Source organism: Anomaloglossus baeobatrachus, chromosome 12 (assembly GCF_048569485.1).
Source record: "Anomaloglossus baeobatrachus isolate aAnoBae1 chromosome 12, aAnoBae1.hap1, whole genome shotgun sequence".
Lineage (NCBI taxonomy): Eukaryota > Metazoa > Chordata > Amphibia > Anura > Aromobatidae > Anomaloglossus > Anomaloglossus baeobatrachus.
This window is the reverse complement of record NC_134364.1, coordinates 116,291,735-116,307,142: the sequence shown is the minus strand read 5'-3', so window position 1 is coordinate 116,307,142 and position 15,408 is coordinate 116,291,735. Positions and strand designations below refer to the sequence as shown.

The 15,408-nt window shown below is 47.3% G+C and overlaps 1 protein-coding gene across 1 annotated transcript in view; it reads left to right on the top strand.

The window, feature by feature from the left end:
• The window catches only part of NUSAP1 (nucleolar and spindle associated protein 1), a 177,867-nt gene that overhangs the window by 34,901 nt on the left and 127,558 nt on the right, over positions 1-15,408 (top strand). The window contains exons 3-6 of the mRNA XM_075330138.1: positions 8,927-9,088; positions 9,990-10,119; positions 10,747-10,827; positions 10,920-11,032. Of these exons, the coding sequence (XP_075186253.1) occupies positions 8,927-9,088; positions 9,990-10,119; positions 10,747-10,827; positions 10,920-11,032 (486 nt within the window). The remainder of the gene's footprint in view (positions 1-8,926; positions 9,089-9,989; positions 10,120-10,746; positions 10,828-10,919; positions 11,033-15,408) is intronic.

Genomic DNA, 15,408 nt, shown 5'->3' with positions numbered 1-15,408 from the left:
GCTCTGCCCGCCGCTGCTGTGTGTGTGTGTGTGTGTGTGTGTGTCACAAGGTCCCCATTAGGGGTGATTGTGATTGTGTGTCGGCGCTTGCGATGCTTTGCAGTGAGCTTCCAGGACCTGCGAGAGGATCACATGGGAAGCATGTGATCTCTCCGGATATTGTGAGTGTGTGCGCGCGATTGTACAGGTATGTGCGATATCGTGAGTGTGTGTGTGTGTGTATGCGATCGGGTGTGTGTGTGTATGCGATCGGATGTGTGTGTGTATGCGATCGGATGTGTGTGTGTATGCGATCGGATGTGTGTGTGTATGCGATCGGATGTGTGTGTGTATGCGATCGGATGTGTGTGTGTATGCGATCGGATGTGTGTGTGTATGCGATCGGATGTGTGTGTGTATGCGATCGGATGTGTGTGTGTATGCGATCGGATGTGTGTGTGTATGCGATCGGATGTGTGTGTGTATGCGATCGGATGTGTGTGTGTATGCGATCGGATGTGCGAGGGTATGCGATCGGATGTGTGAAATGTCGGCTGGACGCAGGGGAGGATGGCATGCAGCACAGCTGCCTGGAGCGCCCACCGGAGGTCACAGGGAGGAATGATGTGAAAGGTGTGTGTGGCACAAGGTCCCCATCAGGGGTGATTGTGTGTGTGTGTGTGTGTGTGTGTGTGTGTGTGTGTGTGTGTGTGTGTGTGTGTAGGTGTGTGTCACAAGGTCCCCATCAGGGGTGATTGTGTGTGTGTGTGTGTGTGTGTGTGTGTGTGTGTGTGTGGCACAAGGTCCCCATCAGGGGTGATTGTGTATATGTGTGTGGCACAAGGTCCCCATCAGGGGTGATTGAGTCTCTGTGTGTGTGTGTGTGGCACAAAGTCCCCACCAGGGGTGATTGTGTGTGTGTGTGTGCGCGCGCCACTGCATGTGAGTACCTGTGTGTGTACCGGTGATACTGTCTGCAGGGTTGTGTATCTAATCCTCTCCTGTGTGATACTGTCTGTACGGCTGTGTATCTAATTCTGTCGTGTGATACTGTCTGCTGAGCTGTGTATCTAATAATGTCCGGTGTGATACTGTCTGCTTAGCCGTGTATCTAATACTATCCTGTGATACTGTCTGCATGGTTGTGTATCTAATCCTATCCTGTGTGATACTGTCTGCAGGGCTGTGTATCTAATCCTATCCTGTGTGATACTGTCTGCAGAGCAGTGTATCCAATCCTATCGTGTCATACTGTCTGCTGAGCTGTGTATCTAATCATGTCCGGTGTGAATACTGTCTGCTGAGCTGTGTATCTAATCCTATCCTGTGTGATACTGTCTGCTGAGCTGTGTATCTAATCCTATCCTGTGTGATACTGTCTGCTGAGCTGTGTATCTAATCCTATCCTGTATGATACTGTCTTCTGAGCTGTGTATCTAATCCTATCCTGTGTCATACTGTCTGCTGAGCTGTGTATCTAATCATGTCCGGTGTGATACTGTCTGCTGAGCCGTGTATCTAATCCTCTCCTGTCTGATACTGTCTGCTGAGCTGTGTATCTAATCCTCTCCTGTGTGATACTGTCTGCAGGGCTGTGTATCTAATCCTCTCCTGTGTGATACTGTCTGCTGAGCTGTGTATTTAATCCTATCCTGTGTCATACTGTCTTCTGAGCTGTGTATCTAATCCTCTCCTGTGTGATACTGTCTGCTGAGCTGTGTATCTAATCCTGTGTGATACTGTCTGCTGAGCTGTGTATCTAATCCTATCCTGTGTGATACTGTCTGCTGAGCTGTGTATCTAATCCTATCCTGTGTGATACTGTCTGCACAGCTGTGTATCTAATCCTATCCTGTGTGATACTGTCTGCACAGCTGTGTATCTAATCCTATCCTTTGTGATTCTGTCTGCTGAGCTGTGTATCTAATCCTATCCTGTGATACTGTCTGCTGAGCTGTGTATCTAATCCTCTCCTGTGTGATACTGTCTGCAGGGCTGTGTATCTAATCCTCTCCTGTGTGATACTGTCTGCTGAGCTGTGTATTTAATCCTATCCTGTGTGATACTGTCTGCTGAGCTGTGTATCTAATCCTATCCTGTGTGATACTGTCTGCTGAGCTGTGTATCTAATCCTATCTCGTGTCATACTGTCTTCTGAGCTGTGTATCTAATCCTATCCTGTGAATACTGTCTGCTGAGCTGTGTATCTAATCCTATCCTGTGTGATACGGTCTGCTGAGCTGTGTATCTAATCCTATCCTGTGTTATACTGTCTGCAGAGCTGTGTATCTAATCCTATCCTTTGTGATTGTCTGCTGAGCTGTGTATCTAATCCTATCCTGTGTGATACTGTCTGCACAGCTGTGTATCTAATCCTATCCTGTGTGATACTGTCTGCTGAGCTGTGTATCTAATCCTATCCTTTGTGATTCTGTCTGCTGAGCTGTGTATCTAATCCTATCCTGTGATAATGTCTGCTGAGCTGTGTATCTAATCCTATCCTGTGTGATACTGTCTGCTGAGCTGTGTATCTAATCCTATCCTGTGTGATACTGTCTGCAGGGCTGTGTATCTAATCCTATCCTTTGTGATTGTCTGCTGAGCTGTGTATCTAATCCTATCCTGTGTGATACTGTCTGCACAGCTGTGTATCTAATCCTATCCTGTGTGATACTGTCTGCTGAGCTGTGTATCTAATCCTATCCTTTGTGATTCTGTCTGCTGAGCTGTGTATCTAATCCTATCCTGTGTGATACTGTCTGCTGAGCTGTGTATCTAATCCTATCCTGTGTGATACTGTCTGCTGAGCTGTGTATCTAATCCTATCCTGTGTGATACTGTCTGCTGAGCTGTGTATCTAATCCTATCCTGTGTGATTCTGTCTGCTGAGCTGTGTATCTAACCCTATCCTGTGTGACACTGTCTGCAGAGCCGTGTATCTAATCCTATCCTGTGTGATACTCCTGCTGTCCTTGGTGACACTTTAGACATTTCTGGTCACCAGGAAAATGGCTGTGCACTGTGTCCCTACATGTCATTCTCTGTTATCTGTTGTTAACCCTCAGAATAGGAGAGGGGAGGCGTGCCATCACACACAGGAGAGCAGACTCCGCCCACTTTAGGGCAGGCTGTAATCTGAGCTTTTTATACAGTGGAAATTCAGTATGATTTCAGAAGCTGCTCTCCCTAGTGTTTAACAGTGGAAAATATCAAACTTTTTTAAAAAAAATTTTTTTTATATTTTGCACAATTAAAAAAAAATAATAATATTTAAACAAAACATTTAAACATTATTACTTTACATTTTTTCAGTTATTATTTTTATTTTTTTTGACAATACCTTCCCTTTAAGTAAACACTGAGGTTCAGAAGCAGTACTGACTTTGCCTGTGTTTTACTTATGGAATAATGTTTGGATTTTAAAGGGCTTGTTCAGTGCTATAACATTGTATTCACAATTGAATATTGCCCCCTATAAGATAATAAAAGCCTATACTCTCCTTGTGGCCGCTTCTCCAGTGATGACGGCAGTGGCTCTCCCGTGACGTGATAATATCCGGTTGTGTGTTTGAGGGATTTTGCTGCTAATTTCACCCTACTCCATTACAAAGCAGTGACTACAGTGAAATCTGTAGTCAAAATACTCTCCAGAATCCACACACTATATATGTAAAACCTGATATATGCTCTTATTTTCTTGCAGATTTTTTTCATGTACCACGTGTAGGGGATTTTGAAAACCCCATTTACTTGTATAGCAGTGTAGATTGATGGGGATTTGTAGTGTGGAGTCCACAAGGAATCTTTCGTTTCGATTACACATTATGAAAGTGTTTTGTGTTTTTGTTTTTTTTTGTTTTTTTTTTTTTTTTTCTTGACCCCTTCTTAACCTCATAACGACGGCCGTACGACTTAAAGCGGCGGCAAAACAGGGTACTTATTCTGTTCCGCCGCTTTAAAGCGGCGGCCCGAAAAAACCCTGTAGCGCCCCCCAGCGACCGAAAATCTCGGGGGTTTCAGCTACCGGGGGTAGCTGAGACCCCCCAGATTATGAATCGGGGTGTTTTTTTTGGACCCCCGATCATGTGATCGGCGGTATACACTGTATACCGACGAACACATGAAAAAAAAAGAAATGGCCGGTAAAACTGATTTCTTTTTCATCTGACATGATCAAACATGTCAGATGAGAAAGAAATCTAACCCCCTAGTGCCCCCAAAACCCCCGGTACCGGAGAGTCCCCCCACCCCCACCCCTACCCCCACCGGACATCCAAAATGGCGCTGAAGCGCACAGAAAACTGCCGCCGGCGCCGGCTCTTCAGTCATTTCCCTCCGATCTGAAATGATCAAACATTTCAGATCGGAGGGAAATGTCCTCCCCCTGACCCCTCCTCCGGTCCACCGGAGCCCTCTGGTCACCGGAGCCCCCTCCGGTTCTCCAGAGCCACCACCCCCCTCCCCCCTCCGGAGCGTGGAAGATGGCGGCGCACAGCGCGCGGCCGCCTTCATTCTGCTCTTTCTGCCGCATGTGACACGTCACATGCGGCAGAAAGGTGTCCCCAGGTCCCACTAGGTCACCCCCCGTCACCCCCCCCCCCCAGCCCCCGGTTATACGTTACCTGGCTGCTGGTGCTCCGGGCCCGCGATCGCCGCCTCCTTCAATGCTGGCGGCGCATGCGCAGACAGCGGCTGTCAGCTGGATCCCTGCAAGCAGGGATCCTGCTGACGTCGCAACTGCACAAGCTACTCCACTGTGGACCGGGGGAGGGTGAGTGCGGTAATCTGCAGTCACACTCCTCACATGGAGAGACTGCTGTTCCAGAAAATGGGGGGTACGTTCTGTGAGCGTGCCCCTCATATTCTGGAATGAGGTTACTGCAGGTCACTCTGCCCTAGGTTGGACCGGGGCAGTGTGAGTGCAGTATTCTCAGATTACTGCACCCACACTGCTCATGGAGAGCTTGCTCTTCCAGAAAATGGGGGATACGTTCCCTGAACGTGCCCCCCATATTCTAGAAGATCCAGAGTCGGCGTGGGACCTCCAAAATGGATTACAGCGACCGGAATTTCTTTATTTTCAATAAATTGGTAAAAGAGGAATGTTTCGGGGAGTGTTTTTTCAAATTTTTTTTTTGTCTTTTTTTTTTTTCTATTACTGACTGGGTTAGTGATGTCGGGTATCTGTTCAGATGCCGTGACATCACTAACCCCAGGGCTTGATGCCAGGTGACATTACAGCTGGTATCAACCCCATATATTACCCCGTCTGCCACCGCACCAGGGCGCGGGATGAGCTGGGGCGAAGCGCCAGGATTGGCGCATCTAATGGATGCGCCACTTCTGGGGCGGCTGCGGCCTGCTATTTTTAGGCTGGGAAGAGTCCAATAACCATGGCTCTTCCCACCCTGAGAATACCAGACCCCAGCTGTCCGCTTCACCTTGGCTGGTGATCTAATTTGGGGGGGACCCCACGTTTTTTTTTTTTAAAAAAACGCCTGGGGAGCCCTCCAAATTGATCACCAGACAAGGTGAAGCTGTCAGCTGTGGTTTGCAGGCTACAGCTGTCTGCTTTACCCTAGCTGGCTATCAAAAATAGGGGGGACCCCACGTCGTTTATTTTAATTATTAATTTTTTGGGGGGCTAAATACAAGGCTAGGCACCCTTTAGTGCCACATGAAAGGCACTAAAGGGCGCCAGCTTAGAATATGCAGGGGGTGGGACGTTATATTTATTTGACATCTATCCATTCATCCATTGTAGCATTTTAGGCTGTGTGCCCACAATCAGGGTTTGCAGCGTTTTGGGCGCAGAGTGTTTTCCCTGTGTCCATAACGCTGCGTTGTGCAGTAGAAGCACAGTGGAAGGATTTTTAGAAATCTCATGCCCAATGTGCTTCTTTTCTCCGCAGCATAAACCGACCTGCGGTGCAGCTTCCCGAGCCTCAGCATGTCAATTTATGCTGCGGAGATGAGTGTTCTCTGCAGGTAGCATAGAGCTCCACAGCGGCCTGAACCCAAATCGTGGGCATGGGCAGCTGCGTTCTCCCGTGGACAACACTCACATCTCTGCAGGAAGGCTGACACTGTGTACTAGACGCCGTGTCGCTGGATCATGGCCACATAGCCTAAAAGTGAGACATTTGTTGCTACAGCAACATTTTTGTGAAGTACCTGTGGATTCAAAATGCTTACTATACTCCTGAATAAAATCCAGTTTCCAAAATGGGGTCACTTGTGGGGGGTTTCTGCTGTATAGGTACCCAAGGGGCCCTGCTAATGTGACATGGTGCCCGCAATTTATTTCAACTTTTCCAGAACTCAAATGCTGCTCCTTCCATTCCAAGCCCTCCCATTTATCCAAACAGAGGTTTTTGGCCACATGTGGGGTATCCCTGTGCTCATAAGATATTGGATAACAACCTGTGGGGTCCACGGTTTGTTGTTGTCTCTTGAAAAAGTGAGAAATTTGATGCTAAAGCAACAGTTTTGTGAAAAAAATGAAAATTTTCAATATGGCAACCTAAGCTTATCAAATTCTGTGAAGTACTCGTGGATTCAAACTGCTCACTATACACCTAGATAAAAGCCTTGAGGTGTCTTGTTTCCAGAATGAAGTCACTTGTGGGGGACCGCCACTGTTTAGGCACCTCAGGGGCTCTCCAAATGCAACCTGGCGTCCGCTATTGATTCCAGCCAATTTTGCAGTCAAATGGCACTCCTTCCCTTCCGAGCCCTGCCATGCGCCCAAACAGTTGATTTCCACCACATATAAGGTATCGCCAAACTCAGGAGAAATTGCACAATAAATGTTATGCTGAATTTTTTCCTTTTACTCTTGTAAAAAAAAAAGCTACCTGGTTGAAATAACAATTTTGTGGTAAAATTTTATTTTTTTTTTCATGGCTCAACGTTATAAAATTCTGTGAAGCACCTGAGGGTTCAGGGTACTCACCAAACATCTAGATAAATTCCTTGAGGGGCCTAGTTTCCAAAATGGGGTCACTTGTGCGGGGTTTCTGCTGTTTAGGTACCTTAGGGGACCTCTAAATGCGACATGGTGCCCGCAATCTTTTTCAGGCAAATTTCCTTTCTAAAATTCAAATATTGCCCCTTTCGTTCCAAGCCCTCCCATTTGTCCAAACAGAGGTTTCAGACCACATGTGAGGTACCACTGCGCTCATAAAAAAGTGGTTAACAAACCTTGAGGTCAAATTTTTGGAATTACCTCTTGAAAAAGTGAGAAAATTGATGCTAAAGCAACATTTTTGAGAAAATTATTAAAATTTTCAATATGACAACGTAACGTTAACAAAATCTGTGAAGTACCTGTGGATCTAAAATGCTCACTATACCCCTAGATAGAAGCCTTGAGGGGTCTAGTTTCCAAAATGGTGTCACTTGTGAGGGATTTCTTCTGTTTAGGTACCTTAGCGGACCTGTAAATGCAACATGGTGCCCGCAATCTATTTCAGCCAAATTTGCTTTCCAAAATTCAAATATTGCTCCTTCTGTTCCGAGCCCTCCCATTTGTCCAAACATAGGTTTCTGACCACATGTGAGGTATCGGCGCGCTCATAAGAAAGTGGGGAACAAGTTTTGGGGTCCATTTTGTTGTTATTTCTTCTAAAAGTGAATACATTTGGGTTAGAGCAACATTTTTAGGTAAAATTTAATTTTTGCTTTTTTTCATTCCACATTGCTTTTGTTCATGTGAAGCACCTGAAGGGTTAATAAACTTCTTGAATGTGGTTTTGAGTACTTTGGGGGGTGCAGTTTTTAGAATGGTGTCACTTTTGGGTATTTTCTGTCATCTAGGCCTATTGAAGTCACTTCAAATGTGATGTGGTCCCTAAAAAACTGGTTTTGTAAATTTTGATGTAAAAATGAGAAATTGCTGATAAACTTTGAACTCTTCTAACTTCCTAACAAAAAAAAATGTTGTTTCCAAAATTGTGCTGATGTAAAGTAGACATGTGGGAAATGTTATTTATTAACTATTTTGTGTCACAGAAATCTCTGGTTTAACGGTATAAAAATTCAAAAGTTGAAAATTGCTAAATTTTCAAAATTTTTGCCAATATTCAATTTTTTTCATAAATAAACACAAAAAATATTGTCCTAAATTTGGTACTAACATGAAGTCCAATATGTGACGAAAAAACAATCTCAGAATCACCGGGATCCGTTGAAGCGTTCCAGAGTTATAACCTCATGAAGTGACACTGGTCAGAATTGCAAAATTTGGTCTGGTCATTAAGGTGAAAATTAGCTCCGTCACTAAAGGGTTAAAAGCAAAACCAGCCTTATCTCTGAATGCTGAGTGCTCTCCTGTGTTAATGACCCCTGAACCTTAGGGTCTGTTCACCAATAAAGATCATACTGTGGATTTTCCATACAAATTTGCAGGAGGAAAGTTTGCAGCAGGTTATGGGCACAGCAAAGTGGATGACATTTTAACAAATCACATTCACTTTCCCTACACTTTGTAGTCCAATGTATTTGAGCTTCAAAACCAGGCACAGTTATTAAGAACAAATGTAAAAAGGGCAGTAAAAGTTTATAGCGTTCGATCAAAATTCAATGTTTCCTTATTTATTTTCTAATCAAACAGATTTTTGCAATGATTTTTGGCCTGGGGCCCTTATTGTGCTCCAGCTAAATATTAATAGGTTGATAAGTAGCGTTGGCGACAATTGTGTTATATTCTTCATTGTTTTTGCTCTGGAAATGCGTAAAGTGGAGAAGTTGCTCCTCCTGCGGCGGCCCGGTAGGATGACAACAGTTGTCATGCCCATGTGATGGACACCATCTCTCCGAACAAAAGATGCATTTTGCTACCAGGGTGTCTGATAAGAAAGCATGGCAGTCAGTTTGCTCCTGTATCTTGTATGTATTGTTGTACACTGCGTTCTAAGTGATACTGAGGTCATACTCTGATTTATAGGACTCCGATGGTAACTCTACCCTAACTGATGACACACAAGGCAGCCTGGATGAAGCCGAGCAGGTTTCGATATGTCATGTTACTCACAGACGTGGTCGGGGTAAAAAGGGAACCAAAGCAGATTCCAGTGCAGAGATGAAAAATGAAACCAAACTCATTCAGGTACTGTGTACTATGACGTTGTGTTTGAAGGAAAAAAAATGTATTAAAGCCATTCCTGTATCAGAAAAAAAAATATCGGGAGATTGGAGCAAGCCACATAATTCTATGTTCTAAGATCATTCTTATTTAAGGGGTAGATGATCGTCTGATCTGTGACCCTCTGCCAGCATTAGGTTACATGTGCACATAATGAGGTTTAATTCTGCAGACAAGATAAACAATACATCGAATAGGCAGACCACCACGCCAAAAACATGAAACCACACAAAATGGTACATGACCCACAATATCCCACCATCACACCATGGCTTTAGTATTGATGGCCTGTCCTTACCATAGGGCCATCAATATTCCATTTGTTTGGGGCCAACTCTGCGAATGAAGGAGTAGCAGGAGCTCTGTGACTTTCTACTGATCAGCAGCCGTTTCAGGAATAGGCCATGAATATATACAGTGAGAGCTCCTCCTAAACTTGAAGCTTGGTGTTAGTGAATAACCTGTAGAAATCTTTTCACTCACAGCATACAGAGACAGGTTTGGAATATTTCATTATTCAGCAATTTCCAACCTCTTTATTAACAATTGTCTGCTTTCTGGATACTGAAGTGCCTTCTCCCTCCCGGCTTTAGTATCACTTCCTTATATTGTCACCTCTCCTGAAATGTGCTGCGTCACTGCACAGTAATCTGGCAGCCAGTCTAGGATTATTATACCCACCGTACTATTATTGAGAGATGAAGCTTGTCCTGGCGTTGATGTAGCAGAGCTGTAGAGGATATATGTGCATAATAACGTGTTCAGGTGCTAAGCGATGAAGCAAAGTAAAACCACATAAGGTATGAGGACACGACACTACTTGCTTCTAAAGTACATTCAATTGCTAATCTTTGCTGTTCTCTAGGGAGCTGTCATTGAGCATGATACTGAGGAAACTTCTAGTCCTGATTCTACAAGCGTGCTGCCCAACCAACAGAACGAAGAACAGACCCGTGAGCGTAAACGCCCATCTAAGACCACTACAAGGAGACAAAGTACGTAGCTATAAAATAGGACATAAAGGAAAGCCCTCTCTGATAGTTTTGATTTGCTATGCTCTGAATGTTTCATCAGTAGCTGTACCATTGCTGAGATCTTTTACAAAATGAGCACATGCTTGCCCTAATTCGGGATCAATGAAAATAACATGCTGTGATATTGTGCATTGAAAAGCCCCTGAACCTGTCATTTCTGACATCATAGCACCAGATCAGTGGGCTTCTCCCTGCTTAGACCACCAATAGTCACTACAGCAACTGAGCAAAATTACTTTGCCCCATTGGCTTTGGTTGTCAAAAGAAGACCAAGCATAGCTGAAGTGGTTGGCACTGTGCTTGCAAACCGTGAGCGTCTTTGCAGACGCCTTCCACCATTCAAGACGCCTGACATGGCACGTTTGTAGAAACATATATATGATTAATGAACATATATATGAATAGTGGGTGGTGGTATATATCCTCACGTTGAGGGACTACTCTATTTATTCTTTAACTAAGGCTGTTTTTTGGTTTAGTTTGTAGAAACTGTAGGTGACGTTTAAAGCATGGCTGAATTTCCGTAAAACAAAAAAATAATGAATGACTAATTGACAGAATTTGTATCTGAACCTTCTGCTTTTGTAGGTAAACGGAACCGTTCTTCTGGTAAGATATTTGGCAGCAAGATTCCAAAGAGAGACTCTGGATCAAAACCCTCAACTCCCAGTAAGGCGAATTCCCAACATCAAAACTTTTCTTTACAATGCATGATTTATATTAAATGTATAAGAAATCCACTTTGTTTGAATGTGTTGTAGATTTTAAGAGGATGCACGAGGCCCACTTTAAAAAGATGGAATCGATAGACAAATATCTGGAGAGAAAGCAAAAACGTCTAGATGCAATAAGCAGCACCATTCAAGAAGTAAAAGTGCGTACAACTTGTCATACCTTTGCTTCCCGCCTTCAAAAGGCGTTTATGGCCGAAAATCGTATACGACAGAGCACACTGGGATTCTGGCTGCATAATTATAGTCAATGGCCCCGTCAGTGCAAACGCTCAAAATATTTTGTGAAGGGAAAGCCTAATACTTCAGCGTAAGACATTATGGATAATTTTAGCATCCAATTTTCTGAGAAACAGTTTGGGGAAGACTCCTTTTCTTTGTCGCTCTATTGGGAGACCCAGACAATTGGGTGTATAGGCTATGCCTCCGGAGGCCGCACAAAGTATTACACTCAAAAGTGTTAAGCCCCTCCCCTTCTGCCTATACACTCCCCGTGCTCCCACGGGCTCCCCAGTTTTTTGCTTTGTGCGAAGGAGGTCAGACACGCACGCACAGCTCCACAGATTGGTCAGCAGCAGCTGCTGACCATGTCGGATGGAAGAAAAGTGGGCCCATATAGGGCCCCCAGCATGCTCCCTTCTCACCCCAATCTTGTCGGTGGTGTTGTAAGGTTGAGGTATCCATTGCGGGTACGGAGGCTGGAGCCCACATGCTGTTTTCCTTCCCCATCCCCCTCAGGGTTCTGGTGGAAGTGGGATCCTATCGGTCTCCAGGCACATGAGACCGTGCTTCATCCACAACTCCTGTGGAGCCTGCTGGATAGGAGCCGGGTATCGTTCAGGGACATGGCCCTGCTACTTGGAGGTACTCTGTGTCCCCGTGGGGACCGCGCACAGCAACACTCCAGCTTTGCTGGGTGTGCTAGTGCACCGGGGACCGCGGCGCTGACCGGGTTAATATGTGCCATTACACACTCAGCGTTGCTGAGTGTGTTTATGTATAGGGACTGCCGCATTGACCGCCGCTGCCTTGGAAACACTGTGGCGCGGCTGGGACTTGTAGTGCGCCGGGGACTTCCACGCCGGCCGCGCTTTTACGGCGGCCGCGTTTATTACTAGAGTCCCCGGCTTTTTGCGGCCTAGTTTCCTTTCCTCCCGCCCATAGCCCTGACAGGCAGGGGAAGGGCGGGACGCTGCACAGAACGAGCAGCACTGAGGGCTGGAGCATGCTTTGCATACTCCACTCCCCTCACTGTGCACAGTGCAGGCACCAGTTCCCGCTCTTTCTGGGTCACGCCCACGGCTCCCTCCTCTCCTCAGGATGCATTCCTGTCAGCTCCTCGGACGCTGCAGAGGGGGACAAAATCTGGGAGACCCAGGCAGGGACTCTGGTGGCCTCACAACCGCTTTAAGCGGGTGGTAAGCAGCACCTGTGGTGCTAGCCCCATTGTGCAGTAGTGTAACATTATATGTTTATTTTACACTGTATAGTGCACAGTTGATTTCTGGCTATATACCCTATTGTGTTGCTCAGGGAAGATAATAGCATGGCGCCCACGAAAGGCTCATTGTCTGCACTGTTCGGCCCCTGTGGCACTTGCTCAGCCACAGCCTCTGCTAGGGGGGGCCCAGGGGGAGCCACCTGCTAACACTGTTCAGGTGACAGGGACGGAGTTTGCAAAACTCTCTGAGACTATGGCTAAGATACTAGAAGCCTTGCAGTCCAGGCCGGTATCTCAGCACAGGGACTCTGTTGATTCTTTGTTCCCGGGCCCACCTCAGCTGGACCAACAATGTCCTCCCGGGGTATCTCATGGATCCCAAGCTGAGGGTTCTGACACAGACCCCAGCCCCAGACCGACTAAGCGAGCTCGCTTAGATTTTCCCTCGACATCATCATATTATTCAGGGTCTCAGCGAGGGGAATCGCTGGTCGATGACGCGGAAGTAGCTGATCAGGATTCTGATCCTGAGGCCGCTCTCAATCTTGATACTCCGGACGGGGACGCCATAGTGAACGACCTTATTGCGTCCACCAAGCGTACACAGAGTATGTTTCTGGACCACTCTGATTTCAGAGAGGCAATCCAGAATCACCATGCTTGTCCAGATAAGCGTTTTTCTAAGCGCCTTAAGGATACACGTTATCCCTTTCCCCCTGACGAGGTCATAAGTTGGACTCAGTGTCCCAAGGTGGATCCTCCAATCTCCAGACTGGCGGCTAGATCCATACTTGCAGTGGAAGATGGGGCTTCACTCAAAGATGCCACTGACAGGCAGATGGAGCTCTGGTTGAAATCCATCTATGAAGCTATCGGCGCTTCTTTTGCCCCAGCATTCGCAGCCGTATGGGCGCTACAAGCTATCTCAGCAGGTCAAGCGCAAATTGACGCAGCCACACGCACGTCCGCGCCACAGGTGGCGTCCATAACCACTCAGACGTCGGCATTTGCGTCTTACGCTATTAATGCTATCCTGGACTCTGCGAGCCGTACGGCGGTTGCAGCCGCCAATTCGGTGGTACTCCGCAGGGCCTTGTGGCTTCGGGAATGGAAGGCAGATTCTGTTTCCAAAAAGCGCTTAACCAGTTTGCCAATTTCTGGCGAACGATTGTTTGGCGAGCGTTTAGATGAAATCATCAAACAATCCAAGGGAAAGGATACATCCTTACCCCAGCCCAAACCGAACATACCCCAACAGAGGAAGGGGCAGTCGAGGTTTCGGTCCTTTCGGGGCGCGGGCAGGTCCCAATTCTCCTCGTCCAAAAGGCCTCAGAAAGATCAAAGGAACTCTGATGCATGGCGGTCTAAGTCACGTCCTAAACAGACCACCGGAGGTGCCGCTACCAAAGCGGCTTCCTCATGACTTTCGGCATCCTCTCTCCGCATCCTCGGTCGGTGGCAGGCTCTCCCGCTTTTGCGACACCTGGCTGCCACGGGTAAAAGACCGTTGGGTGAGAGACATTCTGTCTCACGGTTACAAAATAGAGTTCACCTCTCGTCCCCCGACTCGATTCTTCAGGTCATCCCCGCCTCCCGAGCGAGCCGAGGCTCTTTTGCAGGCGCTGGGCATTCTGAAGGCAGAAGGAGTGGTGGTCCCTGTTCCTCTTCAGCAACAGGGCCACGGTTTTTTTACTCCAACTTGTTTGTGGTCCCAAAGAAGGACGGGTCTTTTCGACCTGTCCTGGACCTGAAACTTCTCAACAAACACGTAAAGACCAGGCGGTTCCGGATGGAATCCCTCCGCTCCGTCATCGCCTCAATGTCCCAGGGAGATTTCCTTGCATCGATCGATATCAAGGATGCTTATCTCCACGTACCGATTGCTCCAGAGCACCAGCGCTTCTTGCGCTTCGCCATAGGGAACGAACACCTGCAGTTCGTGGCACTGCCGTTCGGCCTGGCAACAGCCCCACGGGTTTTCACCAAGGTTATGGCTACTGTAGTAGCGGTCCTCCACTCTCAGGGTCACTCGTGATCCCGTACTTGGACGATCTGTTGATCAAGGCACCCTCTCTAGAGGCATGCCAACACAGCCTCGACGCTACCCTGGAGACTCTCCAGAGTTTCGGGTGGATCATCAATTTTCCAAAGTCAAATCTGACACCGGCCCAATCGCTGACATACCTTGGCATGGAGTTTCATACCCTCTCAGCGATAGTGAAGCTTCCGCTGATCAAGCAGCGGTCACTACAGACAGGGGTACAATCTCTCCTTCAAGGTCGGTCACACACCTTGAGACGCCTCATGCACTTCCTGGGGAAGATGGTGGCAGCAATGGAGGCAGTTCCTTTCGCGCAGTTTCACCTGCGTCCTCTTCAATGGGACATCCTTCGCAAATGGGACAGGAAGACGTCCCTCGACAGGAACGTCTCCCTCTCGCAGGCGACCAAAGCTTCCCTTCGGTGGTGGCTTCTTCCCACTTCATTATCGAAAGGGAAATCCTTCCTACCCCCATCCTGGGAGGTGGTCACGACGGACGCGAGTCTGTCAGGGTGGGGAGCGGTTTTTCTCCACCACAGGGCTCAGGGTACGTGGACCCAGCAAGAGTCCTCGCTTCAGATCAATGTTCTGGAAATACGGGCAGTGTATCTTGCCCTGAAAGCGTTTCAGCAGTGGCTGGAAGACAAGCAGATCAGAATTCAGTCAGACAATTCCACAGCGGTGGCAATACATCAACCACCAAGGCGGCACACGCAGTCGGCAAGCCTTCCAGGAAGTCCGGCGGATTCTAATGTGGGTGGAAGCCACGGCCTCCACCATCTCCGCAGTTCACATTCCAGGCGTGGAAAACTGGGAAGCAGATTATCTCAGTCGCCAGGGCATGGACGCAGGGGAATGGTCCCTTCACCCGGACGTGTTTCAGGAGATCTGTTGCCGCTGGGGGGTGCCGGACGTCGATCTCATGGCGTCCCGGCACAACAACAAGGTACCAGCGTTCATGGCACGGTCTCAAGATCCCAGAGCTCTGGCGGCAGACGCCTTAGTTCAGGATTGGTCGCAGTTCAAGCTCCCTTATGT